At 44.5% G+C, this 12500-nt stretch overlaps 1 protein-coding gene and 1 long non-coding RNA gene across 8 annotated transcripts in view; one reads left to right on the top strand and one right to left on the bottom strand.

The window, feature by feature from the left end:
- Positions 1 to 1648: 1648 nt before the first annotated feature.
- Positions 1649 to 12500, top strand: part of cspg5a (chondroitin sulfate proteoglycan 5a) — a 21360-nt gene continuing 10508 nt past the window's right edge. For 2 of the 7 annotated variants that reach the window (XM_047808759.1, XM_047808760.1), the window contains exons 1-2: positions 1650 to 2177; positions 8467 to 9346. In XM_047808759.1, coding sequence (XP_047664715.1) covers positions 2090 to 2177; positions 8467 to 9346 — 968 coding nt within the window. In that variant the 5' untranslated portion in view covers positions 1650 to 2089. Of the gene's footprint in view, positions 2178 to 8466; positions 9347 to 12500 lie in introns of all 7 variants that reach the window. The other 5 variants (XM_047808763.1, XM_047808761.1, XM_047808764.1 and 2 more) reach the window with 3 other exon arrangements.
- On the bottom strand, positions 3541 to 6322 carry LOC125140255. The gene is made up of 4 exons (XR_007139543.1): positions 5551 to 6322; positions 5110 to 5192; positions 3929 to 4031; positions 3541 to 3842 (listed from the first exon to the last, which is right to left on the bottom strand). It is a non-coding gene; the product is annotated as an uncharacterized LOC125140255 (long non-coding RNA).

Below are 12500 nucleotides of genomic sequence, written 5' to 3'. Positions count from 1 at the left end.
ATAGCTGAATCCTTAATCATGCAGACAGATGAGTTCTTAACAAGGATATTTATGTGTGTGTATGTGTGTATGTATGTATGTATGTATGTGCCTGTGTGTGTGTGTGTGTGTGTGTGTGTGTGTGTGTGTGTGTGTGTGTGTGTGTGTGTGTGTGTGTGTGTGTGTGTGTGTGTGTAAAGGCTGTGGGTATCTGCTCACAGAAAACTTCAACAGTGTTGCATTAATATAAAGCAGTGATGATCTGCAGTGCTGTCAGCAGCTCTTATCTGATGATGTGATAAACTTTCTGCATTGGTCACAGCCTCACTGCACTTTTCATTTGTTTTCATTCACAGGAAGGTCATTTTTCTTGTCTGCACACACACACACACACACACACACACACACACACACACACACACACACACACACACACACACACACACAGTTCAGACAATGAACGTGTTAAATCACCCATTGAGTCTCTTTTTCTCACTCACAATGCCACTGTGTGGAGGAATGACACCGATCCCCAACACCAACACCTCCTCCATCTTCTCCTCCATCTCATTTACCACATGAGTAAATCTCACGCCTCTCCACATCCATCTCAAAATCACCCCTCACCATGTTTCTCCTTCACTTTGACTCCTTTAACAACCCACTGTCTCTCCTCGTTCTCCTGCTCCTCCTTTAGTGAATCGTAATATCTGAATCCAGATGTTTGGAACATGTGGCAGAGATTACACTGAAATGCTTTTTATTACAAACAGAATTTTGTAAACAAAGGAAACGAGGGTGATGTTGGGAAAAACACACCACACCAAGCTCAACAACTACAGAGCATTTACATTCTAATTGTGTTGGTTCTTAACAGGTTCCTAACACCTGTCTTGGAGAACCCGGTCTGCTCCTGCACGTTTCAGTGCTCTCTCACTAACACACACCTCAGTAAGAGCTAAAGAACCCTGAACTGTGCAGGACAGGACTCAGGGTTCTCCAGGTGTAGGATCTGTGGGATCATCATCATCAACAACAACAACAGCAACAACAACATAATCAACATCATCATCATCATCAACATGAACAACAACAACAACAACAACAGTTCTAAACAACTCTCACTGGCAAACAAGTGGAACCTCAGAGACATTTACTAGCTTCAGTGTGTTCGTGTAAAACTAAAAATACACCCCGTAGATGTAAACAAACAAAACAAACAAAACAAAACAAACAAACAAATAAGTAGAGTCAGATTTATACATAGTTAAATACATGGATGCAACCAAATAACTAAAACACACTAAATGTTAAACAATTTAAAAGTGAATATAAACAAACAAACAAATAAATAAATATCGCATGTTTTCATGATGATGATTATGTCATGTGTTTACATCCGCGTGCTGACAAACTCCGCCTGTGGGGGAAATTTGGGGGGGGGCGTGGGAGCAAACAGACAGACAGACAGACAGACAGACAGACACACACACACACACACACACACACACACACACACACACACACACACACACACACACACACACACACACACACTCTCTCTCTCTCTCTCTCTCTCTCTCTCTCTCTCTCTCTCACACACACACACACACACACACTCTCTCTCTCTCTCTCTCTCACACACACACACACACACACTCTCTCTCTCTCTCTCTCTCTCTCTCTCTCTTACACACACTTTCTCTCTCTCTTACATGTCTATAAGGTAAAGGCGCGCGCGCGTGGGTTCTGTGTTAAAGATCCCGCGGTTGCGTCGTGCTCGTGGCCGTGACAGTGCACGCGCGTGGGAGAACTCACAGTGTTTTTTTTCTAGACGTCTTGCACAAGGACTTATCGGTGCGGCGATGGAAGGGGTAATAACGCGGCAAATACCATCACAGTGTTAATTAAGGAGGAGCGAAAGAACGAGAGGAGAAGCAGAAGAAGGAGAAGAAGAAGCTGAGAGAGAAGAAATGAAGAGCGGAGGACGGAACATAGAGTGAGTGGATCAGCGCGAAAACACAGAACCTTTACAGACACCGGGAGAGATTAGAACATAAACCCTGTGTTATATTACACAAGTGTTTTATTAAGAGGCAGAACTGAGCGGATGAAGAGGAACATGAGGTTCTGTTCAGGATGCTGGATCTCGGTCATGTCTGCGCTGCTGCTGCTGCTCATCCCGCTGGATGCACAGGGTAAGAAATCACTCTTTCTACTCAGGGTGTGAGACATACAGAGCGTGAGACATACAGAGCGTGAGACATACAGGGCGTGAGACATACAGGGCGTGAGACATACAGGGCGTGAGACATACAGAGCGTGAGACATACAGAGTGTGAGACATACAGGGCAGGGCGTGAGACATACAGAGTGTGAGACATACAGAGCGTGAGACACACAGAGTGTGAGACACAGAGCGTGAGACATACAGAGTGTGAGACACAGAGCGTGAGACATACAGAGTGTGAGACATACAGGGCGTGAGACTGTGACCTAAAACCCGCGCTGTGAAGCGGACAGTCGTTCAGGAGGAATGTTAATGAAGCGCTGGTGGAGATGAAGAGAACCAGACATCCAGAAATTAGAATAAACTCAAATCGTGAGCAGGACAACACTATTAAAGAGATTATTGACAATTCATCATGCAGAGTCCAGAGTTCTGTAGCAGATCAGATATATACAGAAGCGGAGAGATGGATGGAGGGAGGGAAAGAGAGATGGAGGGAGGGAAAGGGAGATGGAGGGAGAGATGGAGGGAGGGAGAGATGGAGGGATAGATGGAGGGAGATATGGAGGGAGGGAGAGATATAGGGAGAGATGGAGGGATTGAGAGATGGAGGGAGCGATATATGGAGAGATGGAGAGATTGAGAGGTGGAGGGAGCGATATATGGAGAGATGGAGGGAGATATGGAGAGTGAAACCCAATGAAACACTGCACAAAGCGTTTTCTCACATTCCGACACACCGTCCAGCTTCTCTAGCAGCTCAGAGATCTTCTCCATCCCACTGCCTTTGTGGTCTACAAGCTCAGCTGTTCTATAATGTTCTACATTGTGCTCCACACACACAAAACTTTGGGGCTTTTATTCCTTTGTGTTCGCATTTTTAATCCTTATTTGTCTTCTAGCATCGTATCATCGTAGCATATCGTTTTAATGACTCAGGTGACTTTTGACGTGTGAGGAAGAACCTGCTTTAGATCTTATATTCTGCTGTTTACACAATGAGTCCCTACAGGGACATAATGCACTGAGACACATCCACATTACAGTGAAGTGTTCTTTATTCCACAACCTGGTGCAGAGGATTGTGGGAGGGAACCGAGCAGAACATCTCCCATCTCCGTGTGTGTGTGTGTGTGTCTGTGTGTGTGAGTGTATGTCTGTGTGTGAGTGTGTGTATGTGTCTGTCTGTGTGTGTGAGTGTGTATGTGTGTATGTGTGTGTGTGTGTGTGTGTGTATGTGTGTGTGTGTGTGTGTATGTGTGTGTGTGTGTATGTGTGTGTGTGTATGAGTGTGTGTATGTGTGTGTGTGTGTGTGTGTGTGTGTGTGTGTGTGTGTGTGTGAGTGTGTGTGTGTGTGTATGTGTGTGTGTGTGTGTGTGTGTGTGTGTGTGTGTATGCTTTAGGCAGCATATAAAATAGCACAGCATGTGAACACGTGCATTGTGCAGGGATTTACATTATATTTATATATATTGATGTTTTCTAAAAAACATATTGTTGAAAAACGACGATGACGTCACACCCGATAGGTTTTACCCGAACTCTGTGCCGTTACACACTGCACGAGGACGTCCGTCTCCATAGTAACAGAGCGCCGCGACTCTCCGTATGGGCGGGGCGATAATCACCGATCTGAGGGAAATGCTCCGGTTTTTATTAGGAATTAATTCACATGGTCTTCGAAGTGAAATGACACCGAAACCGAATAAATAATTTACCTTTAATCTCATGTAATCCGAGTTTATCCGTGTTTTGGCGCGAAACGCTTAAGCAGAACCCCCCTCTGTGTCCGCAGTGGTTTCGTCCTTTGTTCCACGCTTTCTGATGGAGACAAAAGGAAAAAAAAGCATGTTCAGGATTTTCAGTGACATTTTTCGACGTTTTTTAATCAAATCCTTTTGTCTTGTGCGTTTATTGTGTTCCAGTCACGTGGTCGTGCAATAAAATAATGCAATAAATGAAACGGATTGTTTGTGTGTGTTGATTAACAGAATTATATCTTATACATGGGGGTTGTGGAGTGGGGGGTTGTGGAGTGGGGGGTTGTGTACTGACAGCTCATTATTTTGTATTTGCATTAGTATATTTTGTGTAGTTTATTTATGGTCAGTATTTGTTAGTGAAGCTGCACAAGCACGTCTGTGCAGATGACAAGTGAAAGACTTGATGCCAGTGAAGAAATGCAGGTATTGAGCTGATGACTGACTCTCCTGCCTCACCTCACACCTGCCTCACCTGCCTCACCTGTGTCATCCGTCTCGCCCATCTTGTCCGGTATAGATGTTTTGGAACTTGCTCAGCATCTGGTTTGTCCTCTCAAGCCTCACACACACTCACTGGCTTAGACACACACCCACAGCACTGATTCTGAGGGTCACATCTGGAGCAAGCAGAGCTTTAGTCAGCAGTTAGCAGCCTTTGGTGCGAGTTTTTAACGTGTTGCTATGGAAACTCTTGTTTCAGTGGTGCTGAATTTTCTTTTTGGACTCACTGCTGCAGAAATAAGATGATGTCCATTAACCCGACTGTGCTGTGAAAGGATGTCTCCTGACATGGACAAGCTCGGGTCTAGAAGGTGGTCTTCATCATCCATCAGCTGCAGAATGGGTTATGGGGTGTGGCTTTTAGCAGAACACTAAAGGGCAGGGCCGAGTTTATCTGTTCTGTAAATTCACTTTATTATATATATATATATATATATATATATATATATATATATATATATATATATATATGTGTGTGTGTGTGTGTGTGTGTGTGTGTGTGTGTGTGTGTGTGTGTGTTTTCATCTGAACTCTCCAACACTCATTTTATTATTCTGTCCATCCTATGTATGTATGTGTGTGTGTGTGTGTGTGTGTGTGTGTGTGTGTGTGTGTGTGTACTCATCCATACTCACTCTCTTTGAGCCAGTTCCCATAGCAACACATTTCTCTGTTAGCGCAGCACCTGTTGATCAGTGAGGCGAAGACGAGAATGTGACTATTCACACACACACACACACACACACACACACACACGCACACACGCACACACACGCACACACGCGCACACACGCACACACGCACACACGCACACACACACACACACACACACACACACACACACACACACACACACACACACAGTGTTAAGATTCTTTCATACACCGTGTGTATAGAGCTCTGACTGAAACACTTCTTCTTTTTACAAACAGAAGTGTGTCATTTTTAAGACATTTTGGATAAACAGAGCAGGTTCAGTGTTGTTGAGATCAGAAGGTTAATTGTACAAAACAAAGTCTCTGCTTTCAGAACAGTTTCCACGTAGAAGAATGAAACCAAAGTTTAATTTCACTTACATATGAAGAACCCTGAGGAGTGTGTGATGCTGTGTGGAGTAGAGCTGATGCTGTGAACGAGTCACATTTCCAGATGTTTTTGTTGACGAGCTTCTTTAATATAATGAAAAGATTTTGCAGACTCAGGCAGAGTTCACAACATATTTTGGTAATTAGTATTTATTCCTTGTTTCTGAGTAAAAACAGCTCTTTAGGGATCCAGTGTTATTCCATCTGAACCTAAATGTTCATATACTTCTGACAAAACCTTAATTATAACAAGAGCTCTGTATATTAACACACACATGTGCTGGAGTTCACATGGAGATTTATTAGGAAATATTCCTGTGGGAATTACTTCATCAAAGCTCCGCCTCCTATAACGGTTAATTACAGAAAAGAAACTACTGTTAATTTGTTACATCACAGTTACATTTTAGTGCTGCGTTTCCTTTGTATCCTTCAAACCCTCACGCTCGAACCCTCACACTCGAACTCTCACGCCCGAACCCTCACGCTCCAACTCTCACGCTCGAACCCTCACACTCGAACCCTCACGCTCGAACCCTCACGCTCGAACCCTCACACTCGAACTCTCACGCCCGAACCCTCACGCTCCAACTCTCACGCTCGAACCCTCACACTCGAACCCTCACGCTCGAACCCTCACGCTCGAACTCTCACGCTCGAACCCTCACGCTCGAACCCTCACGCTCGAACCCTCACGCTCGAACCCTCACGCTCGAACCCTCACGCTCGAACCCTCACGCTCGAACCCTCATGCTCATGCTGTGATGAAGAGCAGGAATACTGTGGGAAACAAACACATCAGTGTTTGTCATAAGCCCAATCTCTGGACTGTTGCTTGGTTTCTGAGAGCATGTGTGTGTGTGTGTGTGTGTGTGTGTGTGTGTGTGTGTGTGTGTGTGTATAATTAATTGGGTATACGCCTCTGTTGCAAATCAAAGTCCGACCCTCTAAGAGAAATCAGACGTACAATGACACCTTTGTGTCGGCCCTCGGTGAGCGCTACAGCGAGGCCCCTGCTTTTTAACGCCTTTGTGCACAGTTCTGTGTGAGAGATGTTGAATGAGGAAGGAGGTCCTGAGCTGCCTGCTAAAATCCACTCAGCTCACATTTAACACAAATATTTGTGAGTGCAAAAATTGACATCACCGTTATGTCCGTTTGGTGGTAAACATCATTTAAAACACGAGTAAAGAACTGTGACTCGACTGGCAGCTTGACTCGTGGATCAAGCTGGATACACACTCCATGATCTGTAGCACAACATACTGTGGGAGAAATATTACATATTTAAATCCGCACTAAGTTCCCAAGTGTATTTGTTATATAACCGCTTTAATCATTAACATGTGGTGTAGAGTAGCATTAGGCTAACGTTAGCATTAGGTTGGTGTCCAAATCTTTACAGTCGCCTCAGAAACAACACTCATATAAACAGCAGCTCAGCGAAGTGACAGCTTCTAATGTACAAGCCCCGCCTTCAGGGTTTAGGCCACACCCCTTAGCTGAGTCTAATGGAGGTGATGTATGACAATGTCTTTGATTTTGAATGTTTTTTCTCTCTGTGACTTCCTCTCTTTGTCTGTGTTTATAGAGAACATCTCAAACTGATTGGACCAGTGTAAACAGCTTAGATCAGATCTTTACTCATCAGACATGGGCCACATTTAAATGAGCTTCTAAATGGTCTTTCTAAAGTTACCGTAATCTTCTGATGAAAGTGTTGGCCAAAATTCATCAGGCTGAAGATCACAATAGCTTTGAGAAGTTCACATCTCACACGCTGTAGATAAAACCTTTAGTAATTAGTGTTAGTTTTTCTTCTTCTCCTTTATCTTCTCTCAGTTGGTCACAGCTGGTTTGCTCATAACGTGGCCATTAGCACACACTTCTCACTGAGGTGATGAGCTACTAAAGACACGCTGGAGTAAAATCCTCAGAGAGCTCATTTTATTAGACGTGTCACTGAAATAATATCTCTGATTCCCAGTCTATAATGAAACCCAGAGCAAACACATCTGAACATTTTGGTCCTTCTGGAGATGGAGGACTTCCTGCTGTCACACACTCGTCATCTGCTTTTAATTTAAACAAGCAGAATGAGACAGACACATTCCTGATTCACACACTCACGATCTGCTGAAGCTGTCAGTGAAGACTGAGACACACACACACACACACACACACACACACACACACACACACACACACACACACACACACACACACACACACACACACACACACACAATAATACACACAATATTACACTCATTCCTGATTCACACACTCACGATCTGCTGAAGCTGTCAGTGAAGACTGAGACACACACACACACACACGCACGCACACACACACACACACACACACACACAGACACACACACACACACACACACACACACACACACACACACAATAATACACACAATATTACACTCATTCCTGATTCACACACTCACGATCTGCTGAAGCTGTCAGTGAAGACTGAGACACACACACACACACACGCACGCACACACACACACACACACACACACACACACACACACACACACACACAATAATACACACAATATTACACTCATTCCTGATTCACACACTCACGATCTGCTGAAGCTGTCAGTGAAGACTGAGACACACACACACACACACGCACGCACACACACACACACACACACACACACACACACACACACACACACACACACAAACACACGTGCACAGCCCCCACACACACTTTTACATGTCAGTATGCTGCAGAAAGACTTCACATTCTCCTGTATGGCTGTTTGTGTACAGTTAGTGTGTACTTATTACTGTGTAGAGATGTTTGTCCTTTTCTACTTGCAGCACATGTTGATAAGAACAGTTTAACATGAGCTAACTTCCATCTCCTTCCCTTCTACAGCTAACTCTGTGCTGGGAAACATGACCGAGTCCACAAACTCGACCTCTGTGACAGGAGAAAGTGACGGAGCAAAGCTGAACGAGGAGATGTCCGAATCGGTCAGCAACATGTTCCTCATCCTCCGTTCTGGACGCAAACCCAGAGACGGAGGGGAGCTCGGAAGTGGACTTCAGGAAGACGAACATCCTCTAACTTCCACTCCGTCCCCTACAGAGACAATAACCGAGGACCAGAAACTCAGCCTTGACTCTGCAGAGACTGACCATCTTCTGCCCGAAGTGCCAAAAAAGGATCTCTCGAGTATGTCTACTAAAAGCCCCTGGCATGAAGATAAAATGGAGTCTACGGTGTTTGATTTGGATGCAACTCAAGACTCGGACCTGCAGCGTGAGGAGCCTCAAACTACACTGACCCCGTTCCCGTCCTATTCTTCGTCTCATACCGAGTCCCTCACGGTGGGTTTCCTTGACACCAGATCCCATGGTAATGAATTCGTCCCTCCGTCTCCTACAGCCCATGAGCTCCAAGGTCGTGACCCGACCTCCTGGGCGGTGCCCAACAGTTACAACTACCTCACTGTCTCTCCCTCCTCAGAAGAAGACACCACCAAACCCGAAGAGTACGACAACGATCTGACCACCACACCTCCACCACCTCCACCCAGGACCTTCCATCCACACATCCCAAACCCCTTTATTCCTGCTCGTGAAAGAGATTCACCGACTAACCATGATAAACTGGGGAAGAGCAGCAGTGCTGGGTGTCGCATGGGCTCTGTGCTTGTGAATGGAACCTGCAAGTCTCAGTGTGATACGATCCCAAATTACTGTTTAAACGGGGGCCAGTGCTTCGTGATGGAAGGAAATGGAGTCTTCTGCAGGTAAGAAAAACACATTCAGAAGTGTGTCTCTCAGACTGAAGATCAGAATCTGGATGAGTATAAATAAAGTGGGTGGGGTCCTAAAGAACACCCTCAAGTGACAGGAACTTTATATGTCCATAAGCTTGTGGTAGTTCTCCACATTGACCTTGTTGGCATTGTCCTGACATCTTAGTGAGCTTCTCCTCCACTGAGGAACTCCACTGCAGCAGTCAAGTATTGTGTAGTGTGTAGTGTGTAGTGTGTAGCGTGTAGTGTGTAGTGTGTAGTGTGTAGTGTTTAGCATGTAGCGTGTAGTGTTTAGCATGTAGTGTGTAGTGTGTAGCGTGTAGTGTGTAGCGTGTAGTGTTTAGCATGTAGTGTGTAGTGTGTAGCGTGTAGTGTGTAGCGTGTAGTGTGTAGCGTGTAGTGTGTAGTGTTTAGCATGTGGCGTGTAGTGTGTAGCGTGTAGCGTGTAGTGTGTAGTGTGTAGCATGTAGTGTGTAGTGTGTAGCGTGTAGTGTTTAGCATGTAGCGTGTAGTGTTTAGCATGTAGTGTGTAGTGTGTAGCGTGTAGTGTGTAGCGTGTAGTGTTTAGCATGTAGTGTGTAGTGTGTAGCGTGTAGTGTGTAGCGTGTAGCGTGTAGCGTGTAGCGTGTAGTGTGTAGTGTGTAGTGTGTAGCGTGTAGTGTTTAGCATGTAGCGTGTAGTGTGTTGTGTGTAGCGTGTATTGTGTAGCGTGTAGTGTTTAGCATGTAGCGTGTAGTGTGTAGTATGTAGTGTGTAGTGTTTAGCATGTAGCGTGTAGTGTTTAGCATGTAGCGTGTAGTGTGTAGTATGTAGTGTGTAGTGTTTAGCATGTAGCGTGTAGTGTGTAGTGTGTAGTGTTTAGCATGTAGCGTGTAGTGTGTAGCGTGTAGCGTGTAGCGTGTAGTGTGTAGTGTTTAGCATGTAGCGTGTAGTGTGTAGTGTTTAGCATGTAGTGTGTAGCGTGTAGTGTGTAGCGTGTAGTGTGTAGCGTGTAGTGTGTAGCGTGTAGCGTGTAGTGTTTAGCATGTAGCATGTAGTGTGTAGCGTGTAGTGTGTAGTGTGTAGTGTGTAGTGTGTAGCGTGTAGTGTGTGCACCACTACATTGACTAAAGAACTGATCCCAGGTGATTAGAGTAAAATCACTTCCGAGATCTCGTGCATTAAGTCATGTTTCGTGCCTTGTGAGCGTTGACTCGACTTGACTCTCTCCATCTGGTTTAAAACCTGATCAGATTTCCTTCACAGAATTGTAGCTAAGCTTTTGCCATATGTTAAACTTGAGTGCTGCCTCACCCTCTGGATCCTGATGTCACTGAGTCATTGGTTCCAGAGCAGCAGGTTTATAGGTCTGGAATGTGTTTTTGGAGGTTTCAGACTCGAGGCGAGGCACTGTGTTGGTGGAGACGCTCTGTGACCCAGGAAAACTAAATAGGTATATGTGTAGGATTAGACAAGAAGCAGTCTCAGACTTCTCAGACGATTTGGGATGTTTTATGGAGATTCTGCTCATTCGAGGACGTGGGCTTGCTGGAGGGCAGAACCTGCGTCACGGACTGAATAAAGCATCCAAATGTTTTGCCGGATGCTTTATAGAGAAACTTTATTAGGAAACTTAACCTCGCTGCCAAAGCTGAGTGAGCTCCTCTGTTTAGCTCAGAGTCAGGCTGAGCTGCAGATAAGGTTCATCAGTCTGGTCTGCAGCCGTCCTGGTTACAGAACGAATTCATAAACTACATGATGCTCTAAGAACAAGACCATAAATGGAGTATGGTTATGAAGGCTCATAGATTAGCTTAGGATCAGCTAATTCTGAGGACAGATGGATCTAAACTGCACTTCCATCATCTGAAATTGTGCTTCATCACTTTTCTTATGAAGTCTGTTTGTTCTGATCGTCACTCTGGCAAATAACCAATCAGCTTTCATGATGTTTGCATTCCTGTCTTCTATCCCCTTAACGTTAGCATTTGTTCTTTAATTTGCTCTATACAGCAGCTCTACCTGGCAAATGTGAAGAACTTAAGGAGAAGCTTGAGACGTTGATAGCTACAGGTTTAGTATTATTCTAAATGCATTCTATTTTCATAAAATAGAATAAGTTCATAAATATACCAATTACATCTATATAATCATCCTAATCCCCCCAGTGTACAGTACAGATGCTGGACTGTGGATTGCACTGGTTGTTATCCTTATAGCTCCAGTGCTATTAGTAACTTCAGACACCAAACATTTCTAGGGCACAGTGCCATTACTTATGGTGCCACAGATAATATCATGTGGGGTGAAAACACTGGATATATATAATAAAAGGTATAAAAACTGTCTCAGTGTTTGTGATAATCTCACAATGCTCACCAGTGTCTCCTCTCAGCAGTGTGTGTGTGTGTGTGTGTGTGTGTGTGTGTGTGTGTGTGTGTGTGTGTGTGTGTGTGTGTGTGTGGTGTGAATTTTCCTGTGTCTTCAGAATGCATTGCAATTCTTTTGCAAACATTTCACCGTAGCTTTGTGCGATTCAGCCATCAGTCAGTTACCAATGCTAACGCTAACGCTAACGTTATTATGCTGTGCATGTGCACGCTTTCCCTTTGACTCTTTTCTTCCATTGACATGCAGATCAGAAATGTGGAAAAGAAACAACAGTGTTCAGGAATGAAAGAGAGAAAAAGAGAGAGTGAGTCACATTAGGTGCTGTGAGCCAGCGTAGAGACAAGCCAAAGTGTGTGTGTGTGTGTGTGTGTGTGTGTGTGTGTCTCTGTGTGTGTGTGTCTCTGTGTGTCTCTGTGTGTGTGCAGTTATTATAATGACACAGGTAACCAGGGTAACAAAACAGAAATCATCACGAGCTGTGTTTGTCCATCTGCTGCAGAGAGCGAGGTGTTTTATTGTGTTACACACACAGTGTTACACTCCTTACAGTCACATGACTCGAAGTCAGACCTAAAAGTCAGACGGTTTCTGAGATCAGACACTTTGGAATTGGATGGAATTGTTTCACCATAAACAATTATTAGGAGGGGGTGGACCTCAGGTGTGTGTACACACACTCACACACACATACACACACACTATAATCACAGACTCAAACACATACACACACACATACACACTATAATCTCACACATACACACACACTATAATCACA

This window comes from Tachysurus fulvidraco, chromosome 25 (assembly GCF_022655615.1).
Source record: "Tachysurus fulvidraco isolate hzauxx_2018 chromosome 25, HZAU_PFXX_2.0, whole genome shotgun sequence".
Classification (NCBI taxonomy): Eukaryota; Metazoa; Chordata; class Actinopteri; order Siluriformes; family Bagridae; genus Tachysurus; species Tachysurus fulvidraco.
Note: the sequence above shows the minus strand (reverse complement) of the source record. Positions and strands in the feature narration are given on the sequence as shown.